A 23,602-nucleotide genomic window follows, 5' to 3' on the forward strand; every position below is an offset into this window, starting at 1 on the left:
GCCTTCAGCTGGCAATCGGCACCGGCCGGCGTACTGAATGTAACACGTTGGTAAGTATCTTGGTATTAGCCGCTTTTTTCTGTCCGTGTGGGTTCGCGGGGAACACCCCCAGGCTACGAATACCTGGCGGGTGGCCCATATTCATCTCATAGACTACAGCGGCCGTCCGTGGGCAATGATGATGATGTTACGGAGGAAAATGAGAAAAAAAAATATACAGAGAAGTAAATATTACGGAGAACAGAGTAAAAAGGGGATATGGGAACAAAATGACTAAGAACGACAAAGATCTAATTAGTTGACATCGAGATGGTGAAAAAACGTGGGAGGGGGAAGCAGAAAATTTAGTGACAGCAGAAAGATCTTGTTAGTTCCAATGAAGATGGTGGACAGACGAGGGATGGGGAGAACGCAAAACTTCGATTTCTGCTGAATTCTTTGAAACAGATGCCATCACTGTTGACAACGCAAATTGCATTCGCACGTGACAGTCTCTCTCTTTGTTTACTTTTTCTTCTGATCGGTGGATTTTTAAAATTTCCTGAGATTTGTCAGTGCTGATCGAAATCATTTCACACGAAGAGTTGGTATGTAGCCATGGAAACGGCATGTGAAACAAAGAGAAACGGTCATCAGGAAATTGACCCAAGGGTTATCGGGTTATGTCCCTTCAGGTGTCGAATGGAAGAAAAATCGAAATTTGGATCGATTGCAAGAGAGGTTCAAGTACTCATAGCCGATTGCTCTTCAACATCGAACAACAGGACGAAACACTCTCTCGCTCTCTATTTTTTTTGTCTCATTTTGATTAAGCTTTCGTGGAGGTTTTTTAAATGCGGATGCAACGTTATGAGAGAGGCTACCGCTTAATTCTCTCGCTCTCGCTCTCGCGCATATACACAACACGCGCTGGCACTAGTTTCTTCTGACACGATGCCTGTGGTACTGTTTGGTTTGAGATCGGAGAAACAGCCGGTCTCGCCCTTCTTTCCAATCAAATAAATAAAAGCTCACCTCGCCAGCTGGTTAGTTTTCTGTTTGCCCTCGAACTGGTGGGAAGTCAGTTTCATTTTTGTGCGGTTCGGATAAGTTATTTACAGGATTTTCGGGCATTGGAACCAGTGAAGTTTTAGCAAAAATCGAATATTTTAAAGTTTATTACATTTGTGGTGGATTTAATGCACCTTGTGACGCTTGAAAAGAGATCGATAGGTTTGGCTAGCATTCAGCTGAATAGACAAGAAAAAATACATTCGTGGCAAACACGGCAAGAGTGTTCTAAAATTAGACCGGATTCGAAATTGTGTGAGCGTGGCATTTGTTTTTGTTTTGTTGGGCTTCTATAGTAACCGATGGTGGCTAGATTGACTGCGGGTGGTATTTTGAAACGTGTCACAAATTGCATCATATTGATTCGATTGAGCGAACATCCAACTATGTCTGTCTATTAACCTAAATGACAGACGTAATTTAGCAATTTCCGAACGGGTAAAAACTAGTCCAGGGAGCACGCTGTGCAGTTAATCAATCCAACGAATCTAGATGGGGAAGAAGCACGCATTTAAAGGTTACGTATCTACTTATGTACAATATGTGACATGTTTGCGTACGCAACACAGCTCGATAAAAAAAAAACATCTAATCAAACACGGTGCCCCAAAGATACCACGTCAAATTTCGCAAGAGTGAAGCATATGTCAGAAGAAATTAAAAGAAAAAAGCACGACACGAGGGTCGTAGCAGTAAGTGATGAACGTAGTAGGCTGACAATTTCGAGAGCAAATAGCGGAGAATGAATCAGAATGATTTCGGCCGTTTTATCTTTCTCCCTTTTTTTCTTAAACTGCCGCAACATCGATGTATATGAAAAGAATACCTAAGGAGGTTGCAGTTGGTGCTACAGTGCATCGGCCAATTTCTAAACATTTCACCCGGAAGATAAAAACGGTTCACAATTATAGGGCGACAAAATCGGCTAAAATTAGCACAGTACAAAAAAACGGATTTTTTGTTCGATTTTGGCATTAGAAAAATATTTTTCGTCGTTTTGCCCTGAAGATGAAGGTATAATCTTCGAAACGTTGGCCTTTAACGAAAAATAAATGTTTTGACGAGAAACCAATTGACCAAAAAGCCATCTCTTTATTTGAAACAAACTTAATTGGTCGCACCCGCATCAAATAAATTCAACAGTTTTTTTTGTGCGAATCTCCGAAGTTGCTCGGTTTTTTTTCTACCCGGCTTTCCGAAGTTACTCATTTTTTCTACACTGATTCCCGAAGTTAGTCGGTTTTTTCTACGCTGTTTTTTACGTGGATCAGTTTTTCTACGCGGCTTTCTAAAACTACTCGTTTTTTCATGAATATTTCCGAAGTTAGTCGTTTTTTTCTACGCTGTTTTTATGCGGATTTCCGAAGTTACACGTTTTTTAAGCAGATTTCTGAACGCACACAGTTTTAAACACGGATTACCGAAGTTACACTGTTTTTTCATGCGAATTTCAAAAGTTACGCAGTTTTTTACCCGGATTTCCGAAGTTACTCGTTTTTTTTCTACGCGACTTTCCGAAGTTACGCATTTTTTCTACGCTGTTTTTTACGCGGATTTTCGAAGTTACGCTTTTTACGATGATTTTCGAGCTTAAGTGATTTTTTACATGGATTTCCAAAGTTATTTGGTGATTTTCTATGCGTATTTTTGAAGACCTTTTTTCTACGTTAAATTCCGAACTACGCGGTTTTTTACGGAGATTTTCAAAATAACGCGTTATTTTCGCGCGGATTTCCTCAATTTTTTTTCTACGCGGATTTCTGAAATTACGGATTTTTACACGGATCTCCGATTTACGAAGTTACGCGTTATTTCGCGCTGATTTCCAAGGTCCAAGGTTTTTTAGCGGATTTCCGAAAATATTCAATTTTTTTTACATGGATCTTCGAAATCGCGCGTTATTTTACACGGTTTTTACACAGATTTCCGAAGTTACTCGTTTTTTTACTCGAAGGTTCAAAGCTACGTGGTTTTTTAGGCGGATTTCTGAAAACACGCGGATTTCCGAAGTTACGTGTTGTTGTTGTTGTTGTCGTTTATTAGCGGCTTTAACCACGTTTGAGAAGTTACGTGTGTTTTTACGCCGATTTCCGAAGTAAAGCTATTTTTTTCTATGCGGATTTCCGAGGTTATGCGGTTTTTATGCTGAATTTCGAACTGACACGGATTTCCAAAGTTACGCGCTTTTTAACGCGGATTAGTCAACTTCTTTTACAATCCATTAAAACGACATCATAATCCTCTATCTCTAACAATAACAAAGAAAAAAAAATAAACGAATTGTATCGATTATTGTGAAATGACATGTAAAATACACACTCTTCTAATTTAAGTGCAGTGAATGACCGGAAGGTTAAACTGCTAATAAAACAACAACAACAACAACAACAACAACTTCTTTTACGCGTTATTTTATGCTGGTTTCCGAGTTACGCAGTTTTTTTACACGGATTTCCGAAATCTCCCGTTTTTTACACATTTTTTTCGCGGATCTACGAAGTTAAGCGTTATTTTACTCCAATGTCCGAAGTTACGTGGATTTTCGAAGTTATGCGGTTTTCACGGAGATTTTCGAAATAAAGCGTTTTTTAACGCGGACTTGCGCAGTTTCTATACTTTTTTCTACATGGATTTTCGAAATTACGCGGATTTCCAAAATTACTTGTTTTTTACTCGAATGTCTAAAGCAACGCAATTTTCACGCGGATTTCTCAAAATCCGCAGACTTCCGAATTTATGTTTGTTTTTACGCAAATTTCTAGTTTTACGCGGTTTTTTGGATATGCTGTTTTCACGCTAAATTTCGAACTGACGCGGATTTCCGAAACTACATGGATTTCCGAAAATACACTGAGGTCTTTTTTTATGCGGTTTTTTTTTACGCGACTTTTTTTATGCGAATTTTCAGAGTTATGCGGTTTTTTTTTATGCGAATTTTCAGAGTTATTCGGTTTGCCCTTCTGCGGTCTTTTTTTATGCGAAGTTTCAGAGTTATGCGGTTTTTTTTTTATGCGAATTTTCAGAGTTATGCGGTTTTTTTTATGCGAATTTTCAGAGTTATGCGGTTTTTTTTTATGCGAATTTTCAGAGTTATTCGGTTTGCCCTTCTGCGGTCTTTTTTTATGCGAAGTTTCAGAGTTATGCGGTTTTTTTTATGCGAATTTTCAGAGTTATGCGGTTTTTTTTTATGCGAATTTTCAGAGTTATGCGGTTTTTTTTATGCGGTTTTTTTTTATGCGGTACGTAAATTCGCATAAAAAAAGACTTCAGTGTACTCGGTTTTTGCAGGGATTTTCGACGGATTTCCGATGTACGCAGCTTTTTTACACGGTTTTCCAAAGCTACGTTACGCTCATTTCCGAAGTTTACTGATTTCTGAGGATACGCAGATTTCCTAAGTTACGCATCTTTTTTTTCTACGCGAATTTCCGCCGTTTTTAACGCTGAATTTCGAATTAACGTGGATTTTCGATGTTACGAGGATTTCCGAAGTTACGCGGTTCTTTCACACGGATTTCCATTCTTTGAGAAAGAACTTCTGCTTACTCATTCTTTCTGAAGAGAAAATTCTTTTGAATCGTTTGCAAAAGATTTGTTTATCTTTGTTTGGAACAAAATTGATTGAATATTCCGAAAGAACATGCTCATGTCTGATCTGTTATTCAGATTTTTTTCACTGTTGTTGGTCGTTTAGATATCAATTATCAGTTAAATCAGACCGTTATCAAAGTCGATGGAAATCCGCTGATGTAATACATTTTCGGTGATTATCGGTGACCTTGAAAAAGACTTTGCTTGCAAAGTCCCGGTCATTATCTTTCGACTGTTCGCTTAACATTTTTTTTATTGCTGCCTTCGGCATCTTTAAAAAATCTAAATATCTATATCTATATTTCTTCATACACTTTTGATTGGTGAATTCTGAGTTCGCCACTGCGAATTCCTTGCCAGATGTTCAGTTTTCAGAGTTTTGAAATTTGCTTGAACTTAACTTGAAATAGATCTTGTCGTGCATGAGAGGGCAGTTTTTTTTTGTTATTTTGATTATAGAGATTTTAATTTATGAGATCATTCGCCTCGAGTCAAAAAAAATGTTTATTTTAAATTACCACATTCCTGGCAGTGCATTACAAGAATCATTTGATTTGTTCGTTCATATCATTTTGAAGTGATTTTTAGAAAAGACTGCTTGTCAAGCTTTGAACCAGTATTCAACATGAAATACACAATACAACACAGCCACAAAGGACCTTTCTCGATAAAGATAACACATTGTTGTCAATCTCCTTGCCAAATCGCTGCCGACCTATCGCCACCGATCAAAACATTCGAAATTCAATCGTCCCAATTGTCAAGTTCAAGTATGTTCTCCCCTGGCGACCGGTTATCGATCGATAAACAAACGGCCGCAAAACAGCATATTATTCAATACGAGCGAACGAGCCCCCAATTCTGTCGATCAAAGCAGGCATGGCGAAACCGGTTGCATCATTCCAGTAATTGGGAGTGGTTCGGGTAGAGTAGTAAAGGCGGAATGAATGAAATGAATTCAGATCTTTTGTTGGAAACGTCATATCGACATGTCGACAGATCACTCGTTTCGTTTCTACGTTCGTTGATTTTTCGAATGGTTTTCCCATGAACTTTCATTCATAACGAAAAATTATGCAATGAAAATATAACAATAAGAGAGAAGGCTCATGTTTGTTGATAAGCCGTTTCGAAAAAAACTTCTAGAAATATACACTTGTTCGTTTGCTATCATTTTTATTCAAAGCTCGGAAGCTGAAACCGGTTCGTCGTGAGCAATTTAGTTAGTCGAGTGATTATTTTTCGATCGTATCGATTGATTTAAGATAGTCATGGAACCTGTACAGTTTCAACTACCGTGAGAAGGGCTAGTTTGAAACATTTTTTATCTGCCAATTGTAAAGGCATTGGAATGCCGATGCCTGTCACAATGCGAATAGATTGTTGGTAGACTGGAAATAACTTACATTAATTTTCCATATGAACGTCGATGAGAAAGACATTGCTGAGTGGATTTCCTCAGGGGTTTTCCATTTACTTAATTAAATTGAACGCCCCAGAACTATTCGAGACCTCCGAAGGAAAGAATTAGATACAAAATTTCAGATGGTTTTCCGAAACTGCAGACGCTTCGTCAAATCATTAACTTGAGAGTGATTTTTTTCCAAGAACAAACTATTACTCTCTTACTCTTCTTTTCATATTACGGATCGTGAGTAGCTGGGGTTCCCTTTAAATTTTCGCAAAATCCTTACCGTCCAATATCATGTTCAAATAGGCTAGAGTAAAATCTGATCTAGGATTCAGTCCCATAATTGTTATTAATCGATTTTTTTTTCATAATGTAATATATAAGAAAAGAATGATGTTCAGCTGCAGCTTCCAAAAGACCCTAATGACTTACAAAGAATTCAAACAGCTTTTGGAAATTACAACAATAATGATTGAAGTGAAATGAACTATCTTTCGATAACAAAAATTTATTTCAGAGCTACAAAACTTCTACTTTCAATATTAAAAACGTTTAGAGATAATGAATCATGTTCTGATAAATAAAACTGATGAATCATTCCATATAAGTTTTTGAAGACTACGGAGAGCCGGAGATTAATGAACATGTAAAAAAAAGAATACGGAGCTGGTCGAGATTTCGGAGTGAGTCATCAGAGTATATTGTATGAACAAATTTCAAGACAATTCGGACTAGAATTCTAAAGACATACGCCTTTCGAAGGTTTAATCAAATATCAAAACATCGTGCAAATTACCGGAAGATCTGTGAAGCTTTCGAATTATAATACTAAAATACAGCGGTTTAGATACAAACATATTCTATCGCATTATTAAATAAGGCGGAACAAATGAGAGCGAAATAATGCAGGGTTGTTTACGAGACACGACCGATTACGATGACATTAAAAATGAAATCTCCGAATTTATTCTCAGATGTAATCAAATTTTGAAAATACCCCGCAATTTTCTGTTTATCAACTAGGATTTCTAAATTGAAGCTAGAAATGAATATCACAATAATCTCAAATTTCTTTGCCAACTTACTCGTCAAACTCGCTCCGAAAACATAAATTATTTCGCAATTTGGGGAAAATAAAAAAAAAACGAAAGCTGCTATCTTCGATGTTGAGAATTCCTTAACTACAAATGCTTAAAATCAAACTACTCGTCAATTGTGGTTAAAAAGTGTTTATAGTATTCATTACAAAAATTGAAATATACAAATTTCCCATTATTCCTTTAGGAACTTATTATAAATGGTAAAACAATATTCAGTTGTAAGCAAAAGTTTTTCTGCATAATTAAAAAGAATTGAAACATTCATTAATATTTTTCACTCCGGTTTTCTTTACCATAGACTTAATCGACTCCAATTACTCCGTTCTAGAAGCCTGCGTTTACGGATTGAAATTAAGTAGTATATGAACTACATGGACGGTTTTTCGGTTTTATTATTATTTAAAAAATATTTTATTCAGGCCTATTTGCGTACAAGCTTTACGTGGCCGATTTAGCTGAGTTTTTAGATAAATTTTTTTTTGTATTGGATCTCGTTGTCACTAGGGGGAGAGGAGCTTCCGTTTTCCTCCTGCGAGGATTGAGGGGCAGTTTGTTCGTGGTTCGTCTCGTCATCCATTGCCGTGGTATTGTTGTTGATTTCGTTGCTAGTTGCTGTAGATGCGCCTTGTTGTACATTGTTTGCAGTTGCTGGTTGGTTGGATGGTAAGCTGTTGACTGCAGCTGGTGTACTTTGTTCTATAGGGGTTACGTTGGATGGTTTCGTTGAAGGGGATACTTCCCTGTTGTTGGTGGCTGTCACAGGTGTACTGGGGTTGCTTGGGGTTGGTGTGAAGAAAGCAACGTTGTCCTTTGGTGTAGTTGTCTCCTTGTCCAGTTTATCACATGGCTTACCGTAGTGAACAGCTTTCTGGTAATATTGACATGTGGCCATCTGATTGTCATAGGTAACAAGTGATTTGCACGGTATTCTTGTATCCTGATCGAATGTCACATAAGAATGTATAGGCCTCTTCAAGCGCATGCGTTACAAACGTACGCCATTTAGAATACCGGGGAAAAAGTTCTTCCACTTTTCTTTTTCGATAGAGAGAATCTCTCCGTATTGGGGCATAGTCTTGCGAATATAAGAATCGGTGACGCTTGAGGGAAGATCATGCACACGCACTTCTATAGCACTATCTTCCATATATACTGGTGTTGTACTTAATCGCCCTTATTCTGAAAAACGTCGTATCGTTTTTTCACTCGTATTTCATTTGTATTCCCCATAACGCTAGCAAAATCAAAGGTAGCTATGATTCGATCGAACCACATTCGATCGAAAAATCAATACGTCGTTATTCAGAATAAGGGCGAAAGTTCTCGTGCTCCACATAGTGCACATTGTTATTGTAATTTGCGAATTGAATTGCATTCAACTCTTTATAAAACTGGATGTAAATAACATTATTTGTCTTATTGCATTGAAGTAAATGCACACGTTTAATGACAAGATGCATTTGCTCCTTAAGCAAACCACCTTCAAGTTCTCGTATCGAAGGTCGAATTTTGCACTGTCTGAAGTCAACAATAATTGTATTCTTTCGTGTCGGCGGTAGCTTTTGTTCGTTTTGTTCACTCCTTTTCGAGGTCGTTCTATTGTTCACTACACAATACTGTACTTGATTTCTCCTGTCCCGAACGTAAGCGGTTTTGGTTTATCGACTGACTTGGTTGAGATGTACGAGCGAACTGATTTTTTCGGTTTTGATTTATTTGTGATTATCTCACACGGAACGACCGAAATTAGCTCTGCGCCTAATTCGTATTACTGTTTTTGAATTAGTTGATTTTAACAACAAAATTTCCAAAATAACTATAAAATTAGTTAAAATTGAGAATTTACTTTGCTGAAAAAACTGTTAGTTTTAGAGAATGTGTTTAGTTGGTGAATATCCTGGACTCAAACCAGCAATATTTCAATCCAACACGAAATTCTCATTGACAACTAATTTTGTTATTAAAATCAGAAAATTTGTTTCTATTTATCTATCACCATCATTTCTGAAGGACAGCACAAAGAAAACAAAACTGAAATGGGTATTATTAACAAGTTTATTAGCCAAAAACTCATGAGAAGTGTCAAAGCAAAACAATCCATTAAAAAGCTAAAAAGGACAGTCTTATTAAAACTGCTTGAAAATTGTTTTGATGTTTTTCGCATGTGTTCGATATATCTTTATTTAAATTTCTAAACCGATATGTAAAAATGTCGTAAACTGTTAGTGGAAATCGTATTTATTCAGAATTTGTGCGCACTTGAAGCGATTGTGCGTAATAATGTTTTTACGCGGAACAGTGAAGTGAATTTCGAATGTTTCACTCTAATTGTGATGAAGTTTTTTTGTATCTTCAAACCTTCCGAGCTGCGCCGTCCGGTGTACTATTTGTATTCGGTTTTTGTTTTCCGAGTGCTCAAAGTTTTCAGTGAGAATGAAGAAACAGTGATTTAGAAGAAAAAAAATTCAAAAAGATGTTTACGTTTCGTTTATGTCTTTTTCTCCAACACAACATCGTATTTATACCTGCCAATATAGAAAAGACAACCGCGTCTGATTTTTTTTTCGGCAGTAGTGTGCCATCTAGTGGCTAGTAGTCATTAAGGTGTTACCGTTTCGGTGACAGGGCGCCATATAGCTGCAGATTGCAGAAGCCAATTCAACCATTCATATTGGTTGAAAACAACATTATATTTCTTTAATTCAACTAAAAAATTAGTTGACTGGATATGAAGTGTGCCTTAGCTAAGAAATGACAGCACGTTTAATTTGTGAATTCAACTAAAAAAAGTAGTCATTTCAACAAATATTTTATTATTATTAAGGGAATGAGAATAAAAAATCTAAATCAGCAAAAGTAAGATTTTTTTAGTTGTCTCAAAAAATAACTAACTAAAATCAGCAAATCAACTAAATTTTTCGCGAAAATGCTGATTTCGGTCGTTCCGTGATACTACTGAAAAACTTTATCATAAGTAACTCATATCATCATAATTTCGATGGTATAGGGAAAAGCTATGTTGCAGCGTCAAGTACAAGAAGAGATATTCACGATTAAGTTTTACCCGTTTTTGTACAAAGTAAATATTGAAAAGGTGCGCAATAGTAAAGTAAGACATGTTCATGTTAAAATACAACAAACAATGTCATAGTTTTTTTTGTTGATTGAAATTTTCAGTGGAGGGAAAACTTCTTTGGGAATAACGATTTTTTAATTTTTATATGGTTTGACGTAAACTTTCCGTAACCAAGTTCATATATAACATATATTGAAGAAGCTAAATGAATGAGAGATTCACAGAAAAGATGATTTTTTGGAAAAAGATTCGCTCAGAGGCTGGGCTGCTTTCTTATGCAATTCGTGCATACCGAGTTGTACGATGTACGCTTACCAACTCGATGCTGTTGTAGAACTGTGTCTACCACAGCTCAGGGTGGCGGAAATGGTAAACGTGTATGCACGGATTGCATAAGAAGGGCGGGCTCGAGTCCAGGCTCTGAGTGTATCTTTTTTTCCAAGATATCATCTTTTCTGTGAGTTTCTCATTCATTTGGCTTCTTCAATATATATGTTCTTTGGGAATATTTTCTTGGTTCTTAAAAGATTGTGGCCGATTTTTCCATTTTCACCAGACGCTTAATTCTGTTCCAGAATTCAAGCACTGGAACTGAATTCAAACATCTCAAAGCTGGACAGGCTCTGAATTCAGATTCGGAGTTCAGATCAAGAATTCAGTTCATGATTTTAGTTCTGGAATTCTGTAGCTAAACTCATTTTCAGAATCCTGATTCCAAATTTAGTTCTAAAAATTGGATTCTGAAGTGCAATGCCTAACCTGAATTTGTGGAACTGAATTCAGTTCCGAAATCTAAGTTCCAAAAATTTAGTTCCTGCAGGAGGCAGGTTCTGAATTCTGAATTTTCAACTGAAACTGAATTCAGTAATTGAAGTTCAGAAGTCAGTTCCGAAGTTCAAATTCGCTGCTCAGATTCAAAATTTAGTTCCAGAATTCAAATGAAATTTTCATATCTTGAATTTTGTTCCAGAAGTTGAATTTTTGAATCAGAATTCTGGGTTCGAATATGAATTCAGGCACTATAGTTTAGTCAAGTAACAAATTCCAAAAATGTAAGTTATGAAATCAGTTACAGAATTCAGAATAATAAGGATTTAGTTCCGGATCCTTAGTTCTCATTTCTGGACCTGTGTTCGGGAACTAAATTCTGAAGTTAAATTCTAAACCTGAAATTAGGTTAATAATTTAGGTGGACCAGGATCCAGGCTTTGAATGGAGCTTCTTAATCCAATCCAATATTCAGCTCCTGAATCTAGATGCAGTATTCAAAAGTTGAATGCGATTTGTTGTTACTGGATGAAAAGGCGACTGCTCACCACGACGTCCGAAAGCGAATTACAGTGCGACCTGAGCGTTTAAGGCTATATATCAGGTCTGTTGTTGCTACTCTTGGTAGAATGTCCAGTACCGACCAAAGCATAAGAAAAAATGATCGATCTCGACCGTTTATAATCGTCCAGTAGAACATCGGGACTGATTAAATTTTGAAAAGGCGCCCATAGTAAAGTAAGACGTATTACAAGTCAAAAAATAATTTCTTTGCAGATCCGTAAAAGGCAAAATAGTGGAATTTACCAGACATGTAAATCAATAGCAGTACACTGAGGTCTCTTTTTATGCGGGGGATACGTACCGCGTAAAAAACCGCATAACTTCGGAAATCCGCGTAAAATAAAACCACGTAACTTCGGAAATTCGCATAAAAATCGCGTAAAAAAAACCTTTAAACTAAAGAAGAAAAATTTGTTGATGCCAAATATCTTAGAAATGCATGAAACGTCCAGATCTGGTGTAATATCAAAAAATTTTTTTTTGTGAAAATCAACTTTGGGACATAAAAAAATGTTGACTTCGCAAAATCGAAAAATTTTTTTTTGATGCCGTAAAAAAAACCGCGTATCTTTGGAAATCCGTGTAAAAAAATCGCGTAACTTCGGAAATCCGCGTAACTTCGGAAATCTGCGAAACCGTATTAAAAAAAACCGCGTAAAAAGAGACCCCAGTGTATGAAATATACATCAATTTAATCGAAAATTTGATTGAAAACAATCATCGATGTAAAACGTAATTGAAATGCATTGATTTTCTAATTAGGAAAACTGTTTTTTTTTAAACTAACGCTTAGGTTTTGCTTATAAAGTACACACGTGCATGAAAAAATATGTAAATTCATACAATATTTTGAACTGGGTAGAACTTCTTGAAATCCTTCGTGATGACGGAGATGAATGCATTAGAGCACCTCCACGACAAATTAAATTCAACTGGATTGCACATTGTCGCTCCTGAATGCTTTCCATAACGAAAGTCCTGTTCCAAAAACCATTTAACGAGAACCATTTGCGTAATTCAATTTGTCAACAGTCTCATGCCAACCGATTGTCAAGTTGTTCCAATTGCAAATCGGTACGGCGTCGCCAACTTTGATCTTCTCGGGAGAGGAAAATTTGCCTACACTGATGTGAAAACCTAAATGCTTTGTCATTGAAAGACCAAATCGATGACTGCAACTTGAAAAGCATTTTTTTTTGTCTAAAATGACAATCTTGACTGAATTCATAACTGGAAATAACCACCAATAGGAAGATCAATCTAGCTGCAGCAACCGCAAAGTACATTATCATAATTGGCAGGCTGGTTTTTGAGCTCGGCAGCTGAAGGATAACTTCTAACGCAGGGGTTTTAATCTGCAAACAACAAAACAATTTTGACTCGAGTCGTTGAACTTCGGAAGGATGTAGATGTAGATTGGCTAGCCTTCAACGTACCATTTGATATCGAATATTAACCTATCAATAGAGAATTTATTGCGGATTAGAAACTGCACCAGGGAAGCCCAAATCTAACCACCAATTAGTTCAAATTGGAATCACAAATGCTCGATTTACCGTTTCCGAATATTTAATTAACGTTATCTAATCACTTTCAATTACTAGTTTTCAAACCACAAGTGAAGTGTGATATTAGTAAATAAATAGTAAGAAGCGAAAGTACTTTAGACTTAAAGACTAAAAGGGATTATCGTGACCAGTGAAATTAGGGTAGTTTGGGCCGAAATGAGTGATAAAGTGCATCAGAACGGAGTGACCCGGCCGTACGTAAACAGTAACCATACCAACGGTAGCCACGCTGCTGGTGAGGATGAGGATGACACTGTCTATTCTGAGGATACGAGGTAATAGGGATACAGAAATTTTATGCAATTATACACGTTAGTGTTAGTTCAACAGTTAAACTATAAAATAAAATAAAGGTTATTTTTTCTTCGAATTCCGTACAGTTTGCAAAGAAAAGTAATTATTATTCAGATAGTCTAGTTGGAAGATGACCCCGGCTGTAGTTTTATATTGTGATGGTCAGCTGTTCGCCGTGAGCGAATTGATTCACCATAATCACTGAGTGAATTTTACATGATAATGGCAACTGGGTTTCATACACTAAATGTGCTATTTCTGTTAATCGAAACCCCAACAATCCGGTCATTATCAGATCAAAACGGACATTCATCTTTCTGCCACCGACATTGTGCTACGGAAGCAATCTTTAAACAATAACAATAACAATTCGAACGGAAAACAGTGATATTATAATATACGAGTGAATTTAAATTCTAACTGAATTCTAGTATCTACTGTTTAGTAAATATAGTTTTTTTTTACTTTCTTCTAGATACAATGATGGATCTGTCAAGCTGCGAAATCCCAACATCGAACTGATGGACCAGGACATTCTGTATCATTTGGCCTTAGGAAGCGAAAGTCATGACCTACGGGAAATGTTTGGTGATGTTAAAGTGAGTATAGAAAAAAAAAACTGCAAGGATCAGCCCCATTCGAACTATAGATGTGAAATAAGTTTCGAATGATCGATATTTGCTATGAGAAAGTTCAAAAAGTCGTCATAATACTTCATTACTAATGTGCAATTGTACGAAAAATCTAAGAACATCAAACACACGAAACAACTATATGAACTCAGTTTGCCTTGATTCGTATTTGGCTTGTATCCGACGAAATTATATTCATAGTCATAGCCTCCTACGTTGACAGTTCGGAATGAATCCCGAATGAATGAATCAAAACCAACTCCAGTGCAACAATTGATTTCGAATGAAAAACGCCTCCAACTGATTGGTTTGCGAATCTGTCGGAATCGAGTGAGAAAAATGAAACTGAATTGAAAAGGGGCGCCTCAAGTAGTTAAGTAAGACGTACTCACGTCAAAATTCAAATCTCAGATCCAGAGTTAAGGATGGATGAGTGTAACCATTTCAAGTAAACCGTATAAATTGAGGCGTTAACAATGGATGGAATCAAATAAACGATTTTTTTTCAATTTTTTTATCGTAGTTATAGACAATCAAACAAAGCCACCGGAACCGGAAGGTTCAATCGAAGACATCTCTATGGTCTCAAAAGCTACTATTGGATTTTATCCGGGTCCAACAGTCAGGATCCGCAGTTTTATTTTTTTTTTTTTATTTTTTTTTTAAATAACTATTTATTGGAATATGAGTTAAAATTAAATTATTAAGATTTAAATTGGGTGTTCAGCCACAAGTGGTGACTTTTCAGCCCTGTTATATATATATATATATATATATATATATATATATATATATATATATATATATATATATATATATATATATATATATATATATATATATATATATATATATATATATATATATATATATATATATATATATATATATATATATATATATATATATATATATATATATATATATATATATATATATATATATATATATATATATATATATATATATATATATATATATATATATATATATATATATATATATATGATTTGGTTATTACCATGAAGACATCATTTGCTTCCGCAATTCTGAGATTTTTGTGTAGGGAAAATTCTAAACCTACTTGTATTGCACGGAACGACCGAAATCAGCATTTTCGCGAAAAATTTAGTTGATTTGCTGATTTTAGTTAGTTATTTTTTGAGACAACTAAAAAAATCTTACTTTTGCTAATTTAGATTTTTTATTCTCATTCCCTTAATAATAATAAAATATTTGTTGAAATGACTATTTTTTTTAGTTGAATTCACAAATTAAACGTACTGTCATTTCTTAGCTAAGGCACATTTCATTTCCATTCAACTAATTTTTTAGTTGAATTAAAGAAATAAAATGTTGTTTTCAACCAATATGAATGGTTGAATTGGCTTCTGCAATCTGCAGCTATGTGGCGCCCTGTCACCGAAGCGGTAACACCGTAATGACTACTAGCCACTAGATGGCACAGTACTGCCGAAAAAATTTCTGACGCGGTTGTCTTTTCTATATTGGCAGGTATAAATACGATGTTGTATTGGAGAAAAAGACATAAACGAAACATAAACATCTTTTTGAATTTTTTTCTTCTAAATCACTGTTTTCTTCATTTTCACTGAAAACTTTGAGCACTCGGAAAACAAAAACCGAATACAAGTAGTACACCGGAAGGCGTAGCCCGGAATGAGAAGATACAAAAAAACATCATTTGACGTGTACAATTAGAGTGCAACATTCGAAACTCACTTCACTGTTTCGCGTAAAAACATTATTACCCACAATCGCTTCAACTGCGCACAATACTGAATAAATACACTTTCCACTAACAGTTTACGTCATTTTTACATATCGGTTTAGAAATTTATTTAGGGATATATCGTAACACATGCGAAAAACATCTAAACAATTTGCGAGCAGTTTCAACAAGACTGTCCATTTTAGCTTTTGAATGGATTGTTTTGCTTTGACACTGCTGTCCTTCAGTAATGACGGTGATAGATAAATAGAATCAAAGTTTCTGATTTTAATAACGAAATTAGTTGTCAATGAGAATTTCGTGTTGGATTGAAATATTACTGGTTTGTGTCCAGAATATTCGCCAACTAAACACATTCTCTAAAAATAAGAGTTTTTTTCAGCACAGTAAATTCTAAATTTTAACTAATTTTATAGTTATTTTGGAAATTTTGTTGTTAAAATCAACTAATTCAAAAACAATAATACGAATTAGGCGCAGAGCTAATTTCGGGCGTTCCGTGTGTGTAATGGGGAAAAGGAACTTATGTACTAACTTACTAACTAATACAGAGAGCGAATCGATTCAATTGAAGATTGCATCGATTTTTGTCGGAATTTGCTTATAATATTATGTGACATTACATCTAATGGTTCTATATTTGTGAGTCTGTGTAACTCATTTGTACTAAACCAGGGAGGACGCTTCAGAATCATTTTCAGAATTTTATTCTGAATCCTTTGAAGCGTTTTCTTCCTGGTGGAACAACAGCTTGACCAAATTGGTACCGCATAAAGCATGGCTGGTCTGAAAATTTGTTTATAAATTAACAATTTGTTTTTTAAACAGAGCTTAGAATTTCTGTTTATAAGAGGATATAAACATTTAATATATTTATTACACTTTGCCTGGATTCCTTCAATGTGATCCTTGAAAGTGAGTTTTTTGTCATACGTTAAACCTAAGTATTTAGCTTGATCAGACCATGTCAATTCCAAGCCATTCAATTTGAGAATGTGATTATTGTTTGGTTTAAGAAAAGAAGCTCTTGGCTTGTGAGGAATGATAATTAATTGCGTTTTTGCTGCATTTGGTTTAATTTTCCATTTTGACAGATAATCACTGAAAATATTTAAACTTCTTTGTAGGCGACTGCAGATCACTCTTAGATTTCTACCTGTGGCTAACAGACTTGTGTCGTCACAGAATAGCGATTTCTGACAACCAACGGGTAGATTTGGGAGATCAGAAGTGAAAATATTATACAAGATTGGAGCTACACTCGAACCCTGCGGAACACCAGCTCGTACGGGTAGCAATTCAGATTTACAATTCTGATAGCTAACCTGAAGAGTACGATCAGTTAAATAATTTTGAATCATTTTGATCAAATAAATAGGAAACTGGATATCAGACATTTTTGCTATTAAACCTTTGTGCCAAACACTGTCGAATGCTTTTTCTATGTCTAGAAGAGCAACTCCAGTGGATAACCCAGAAGATTTATTTGATTTTATCATGTTCGTTACTCTGACAAGTTGATGAGTAGTTGAATGTTCATGACGAAATCCAAACTGCTCTGGTAAAAAAATTGAATTCTCATTTATATGAGACATCATTCTCAACAAGATAATTTTTTCAAAAAGTTTACTGATAGAAGAAAGTAAGCTAATTGGTCGATAACTTGATGTTTCTGCTGGGTTTTTATCAGGTTTTAGGATAGGAATTACTTTAGCGTTTTTCCATCTTTTTGGGAAGTAAGCTAATGAAAAACACTTGTTGAAAATTTTAACCAGGAGTCTCAAGGCAACATCGGGAAGATTTTTAATAAGAATATTAAAAATTCCATCATTACCAGGAGCCTTCATGTTTTTGAGTTTCCTAATAATTGATTTAATTTCATCAAAATTCGTCTCAATAATGTCATCGTGTGATAACACTTGGGTTGAAATATGCTCATATTTCAGTGAGACTTCATTTTCAATAGGACTCACAACGTTTAAATTAAAATTGTGGACACTCTCGAACTGCTGAGCAAGTTTTTGAGCTTTTTCACCATTTGTAAGAAGTATTTGATTTCCTTCCTTGAGAGCAGGAATTGGTTTCTGAGGTTTCTTAAGAACCTTAGAAAGTTTCCAGAAAGGTTTAGAATATGGTTTAATTTGTTCAACTTCTTTAGCGAAATTTTCATTTCGCAAAAGAGTAAATCTATGTTTAATTTCTTTTTGTAAATCCTTAACTATGTTTTTCATAGCAGGATCACGAGAACGTTGATATTGTCGTCGACGAACATTCTTCAACCGAATGAGCAGTTGAAGATTGTCATCGATGATAGGAGAATTTAATTTAGTTTGAGCTTTGGGAACTGAAAGATTTCTAGCTTCGATAATATAATGATTCAAATTATCAATTGCTGTGTCGATGTCCGCAGAATTTTCTAAAATAGTTTCATGATCCACATGATTTTCAATGTGAGATCTGTAATCCAACCAATTAGCTCTATGATAGTTGAAAATAGAACTAATTGGATTAATTATAGCTTCGTTGGAAAGTCTGAATGTTACAGGAAGATGATCTGAGTCAAAATCAGCATGAGTAATCGGTTCACTACAAATGTGACTTTGATCTGTTAGAACCAGATCAATTGTAGACGGGTTTTTCACGGAAGAGAAACAAGTAGGATTACTGGGATGAAGAACTGTAAAGTAACCAGCTGAGAGTTGATTATGAAGTATTTTACCATTACTGTTATTTTGCCTACAATTCCACTGGACATGCTTAGCATTTAAGTCCCCTATTACGAAAAATTTCGATCGATATCTTGTAAGTTTTTGCAAATCGCCTTTAAAGAAATTTAATTGTTCGCCGGTGCATTGGAATGGCAAATATGCTCCAGCGATGAAATAAATTCCATGAATGGTTTCAACTTCGATTCCCAAGCTTTCAATAACTTTAGTATTGAAAGAAGGTAAAATTCGATGTTTAATTTGCCGTTGGACAAAAATGGCAACTCCACCACCAATTCCAGTAAACCTGTCAAATCGATGAACCACATAATGTGAATTACTTTTCAATTTTACATTTGGTTTAAGAAAAGTTTCTGTCACAATGGCAATATGAATTTTGTGAACTTTGAGAAAATTAAAAAATTCATCTTCACTCGATTTCAAAGATCGAGCATTCCAATTTAAAATATTCAAATAATTATTTAACATCATTGTTAAATTTTAAATTCATTATAATATTATTTGCAAATTTCCATCCGATTTGAAATGCTTCAAAAAGTGATGAAGAGGATCCGCAGTTATGGTCAGCATCCTCACATGATTCACACAATTCTAAGCGTTTCGGAATTCCCATTTCTAGCTAATTCCCTTTGTTTTCATAGTTCTAATCATAAATAGTGAGTCGTTTCGCTTAGCTTAGCTGTTGCGCGAACTTGGACGAAGCGATAGTGAACTGATGCAATGCAAACAAAAAACATCAGCTGCGAACTTAACCCAAATATAGCCCTGAAGCACGCGCATAGTCGTTGCCTCACGAGTCAATCACGTTCAAAGTGGCACTAAACAAACAAACAAATAAACAAGTATGTGTCACAATTGCGTCAATCGAACGGGGAAAATACGATTGAACTTGTAATCATAAACAAATAAACATTCGGTTCGTAGAAATGGTATTTTTTTAATGGTGTGACACATTGCATCATCACCCTAGGAAAGGTCGCACGGTCGAACCCCAGGCTGGAAAATTTGTAATCATCTGTAAGATCGTAGCCCCCATATCTGTGTAATTGTCGAGTACACTGAGCCTTATAAACTCAAAATATAAGATCAAGTTCCCCATCGAAATGTAGTACCCTGGTTATGCTTTTTACGGTTCACTATCGAAAAAAAAAACATTGGCGGCAAACCATAATCGCGGCGGCAACTGATTTTATCGCAAATGGCAGTTATGATATAATTTCGAGTCTATCGAATAAGATAACGATAGTGATAACGAAGAGACCAAAGTGTAGCTATCCGGTGGGTGTGGCGCAATTAAGTGAAAACACGAATCAACTACGCATTTTCACTATAAATAAGTATGAATCAGCAGAAACCGTTATCTTCAAGATAAGAAGAGCCCTAATAAAAAAACGGCCAAAGTCCTAACAGTTCGGCTGAAAAGTTCGTGTCGTTTAATAGAAACACACATTTTTTTGCCAAAATTCGTTTTTATTATTCAACATAATTGCCATCAGAGGCGATACAGCGATTATAGCGATCTTCCAACTTTTCGATACCATTTTTGTAGTACGATTTATCCTTTGCCTCAAAATAGGCCTCAGTTTCACCTCTTCATTGCTTCTAAATTTTTTACCAGCGAGCATTCTCTTGAGGTCTGAGAACAGGAAAAGTCACTGGGGGCCAAATCTGGAGAATGCGATGGATGAGGGAGCAATTCGAAGCCCAATTCGTTCAATTTCAGCATGGTTTTCATCGACTTGTGACACGGTGCATTGTCTTGATGAAACAAAACTTTTTTCTTCTTCAAATGAGGCCGTTTTTTTTAAATTTCGTCCTTCAAACGCTCTAATAACGCTATATACTAGTCACTGTTGATGGTTTTTCCCTTTTCAAGGTAGTCGATGAAAATTATACCATGTGAATCCCAAAATACAATATCTCAAAAACTAATAATCAGACAGCTGTAAAATTTATACACGTACCTTTTGAAGGTTGGTAATAACTGAAAATGGTATGGATTTAATTCTAGTGGCGCCCTCTCATAGAAACGATACGAACTTTTCAGCCGATCTGTTAGTTACAGAATTTCGATCCAGGATTACGTTTTCGAAATCGGAGCCAGAATTCAGCAAGAAGATCTGTTCCAAAATTCAGAACCGGAATTTAGTTCAAAAATCTTCCGAGTGTAATTCCCAAATTCAGTTACTCTTCTAGAATTGTAGAACTGAATTATGTAACCAAGTTCTAGACTTGCATTCTGGCCTAGAATTCCGAACCTGGACTCTGGAATGCAGTTTGGCACTGAATTATGAAAATGCAAATTTACGTCAAACTAAAAATTAATAAATCGTTAAAAACAATTGCGGTTTGATCTTCCGTAACAATCTGCTTCTGGTAGGAAAGGGCAGACAATCAATACAACCTTCATAGGGGTCTGTCGCTGACGATGTCCAGCCAGCGACTGGCACCATTAAGAAGGTGACAAGCGATTATAAATACACTCTCCTACTCAATGCTTGATCGGAGAAATAGGTATAAAGCGAGAGGACTAGTGTTTGATGAACAGAGAAGATGTTTGGATGTGAGATATCGGTCGGGTGAGACGGCCAGGATGTAGACCATGTTCGATGTACGTTGCTACTGTGTCTGTTTCGAGTTTTGCAGTGGCTAAAACAAGATCAGAGTGGCGAAATGGTAGCGCGTATGCACGGAATGCATAAGAACGCAGGTTCGAGTCCTGTCTCTGAGCGTATCTTTTTCCAAAAATTCATCTTTTCTGTTAGTTTTTCTTTCACTTGGCTTCTCCAATATATATTTCCGCTCAGTCATTGCAAAAACTGAACATAGTCATGGCGGCTTTACGTCAAACTAAAAATTAATAAATCGTGAAAATGCAATTTAATTTTGGATCTAACTTCTGTTCCTGGATTTCGGTGTGAGGTTCCAGGTCGGGAATTCTGAAACTGAATTCTGGTCTAAATCTCAATTTAAGTTCCAAAAATTTACTTTCAATATTAAGATCCAAGTCCAGAATTCATTTCCGAAAGTTAGTTCCAAAGTGTAGGTCTAGACTCTAGATCCTGATCTCAGATCCAGAATTTGGCTTTGGGAACCTGACTTAGAATTAAGTTCTGGTGAACGGTTTCAGTTACACAATTCTGGTACTCGATTCTGGACGAAGAACTGAATTTTAGATCTGGCTTTTGGAAATGAAAAAAAAATCAGATCTTGAATTTCAGAACTGATCCCAAAATTGGATTCTGATTTGAACTGATTTGAATGATCAAACCAACTACGCAGGCTAGAATGAATGAAGCATAACATTTTTACTTTCATTTACCTCATCAAGCATCAAGAGTTTTTTTGAAGTCATCATACTACTGAAAATTCTATCACAAATTACTGATCACATCTCCGATGACGCGGAGAAGAAAATATAATGATACTTTAATTAAACTAGAGATATTCATGATCATAAACATGAATTTTTCAAAGGCACTTCATAGTTAAGCAAGACATATTCACGTCAAAATGATACAGGCTCTGAGAAGCACAAAAAAAATTAAGTCACTGCGATGATCCACAATATTGATGCCATTCCGTGCGAATGCATAATGTTGGAACAGCAGAATATTCCTTTGAAACTGAATGCTGAGCCTGTAACTATATTCAGAAAAAAAGTACCTAAATCAGGTATAAAAGGTACGAAAAAGGCAAACACGCTTCATGAGTTTTTCTTTTTGATACTCGTTTATACCCTAAATTTCTGAAATTCGAGATCATTTGTGGTTAGGTCATACAGTTGAAAATTTTATCATAAATTGCTGACGATATTTTAGAAGGCATGTAGCAAAAATTATGTTAATACGTTAGATATGACAAGAGATATTCACGATCGAAAACGTATCACTTACTTATCAGAAATATTATAAACTATAAGTCAGAGTAGGAGAGCCGTACAAATGTAAACTACAGCGAAATGCTCACAAATGTGCCGAGTTCATTCAATTCGTTTTAAAAGGGTAACCCACCCAGAATAACTTTCCAGTCAGAAAACGTTCGGTCACATGTTGCAAATTTCTCCGAAAACTGTTTGTAAAACAACAAATAGGAAACTCGACTCAAGTCTGGACTTGACCCCACCCGACTACCGAGCGATTGTTTTGATCGATACAGAAATATTTCACTGGAATACTTTTAACTGCAGCAAAGGGAATTTAACTTTGACCCGATACCTTCCTAAGCGTAAAAGGAGATTTTTTCTGTTAGTGGAATCACAAAAATTGCTTGGAAAATCGAAAAATTAGAGGCCAATTGAATAGAAAAATATATCCAGTTCTTCACAATACAGCCTAAACTTTCAAGAAAACGCTGAACGGCAAGTAATAATTATGTCAAATGATCTTCCGCAAATTTTTGGAATATTGAAGAAACTCCAATAAGTGGCCCTTTTCAGGACCATCAATTATTTCACATTCAGCATCCGTTCTGAGTTTCGCCTTAACGGAAAAATATGCGATCGAAATTAGACAAACGGATTGTGTCTTACAGATTGTCAGGTATCATCTGGTAATAATAATTAGTATCTTGTTTTGTTCATACATTTTGTTTTGTCTATTTGATGCTAGAATATTTTAATTACTCGTCCAAATCGTACTAATTTCTGTCGGATACTACCTGTAATATTACTCATCTCCTTTTTTACCAAAATAGAGAGAGACGCCGACGGTTTCCAATATTAGTTTCAAGTGTGCAAAAAAATTTCGACTTTCCGATACTCTTTGAAGTGTTGAATGCTTTCGACATTCGTGAAGTCCAAAATCGGTATTTCATCATACTTTTTACATAAGGATCTGATTTTCAATCTCTAGTAAAGATTCCTTCAAGTTGAGCAGCATTAGAGTGCCTATAACCAGAGTGACGAGATCTCATCCGTAATGTTGGCAACAGTTCAAAACATTTCATCTGAAATGTTGGCAGTTTCGTTAGCTTTACATTGTACTTGACAGGTCGATTGCTCGTTTGGAACAAAGCTGTCATTCCAAACGAACAGCTGTGGTCACTATGGTTATAGGCACTCTAAGGGC

At 35.7% G+C, this 23,602-nt stretch overlaps 1 protein-coding gene across 8 annotated transcripts in view; it reads left to right on the forward strand.

Moving 5' to 3' along the window:
- LOC131426530 (uridine phosphorylase 1) overlaps positions 1-23,602 on the forward strand; it is a 47,397-nt gene that overhangs the window by 19,512 nt on the left and 4,283 nt on the right. For 4 of the 8 annotated variants that reach the window (XM_058589341.1, XM_058589339.1, XM_058589343.1 and 1 more), the window contains one exon: positions 13,898-14,021. In XM_058589341.1, the coding sequence (XP_058445324.1) occupies positions 13,898-14,021 (124 nt within the window). Of the gene's footprint in view, positions 1-1,042; positions 1,306-13,164; positions 13,404-13,897; positions 14,022-23,602 lie in introns of those variants that run through there. The other 4 variants (XM_058589335.1, XM_058589336.1, XM_058589338.1 and 1 more) reach the window with 4 other exon arrangements.

This window comes from Malaya genurostris, chromosome 1 (genome assembly GCF_030247185.1).
Source record: "Malaya genurostris strain Urasoe2022 chromosome 1, Malgen_1.1, whole genome shotgun sequence".
Taxonomy (NCBI): domain Eukaryota; kingdom Metazoa; phylum Arthropoda; class Insecta; order Diptera; family Culicidae; genus Malaya; species Malaya genurostris.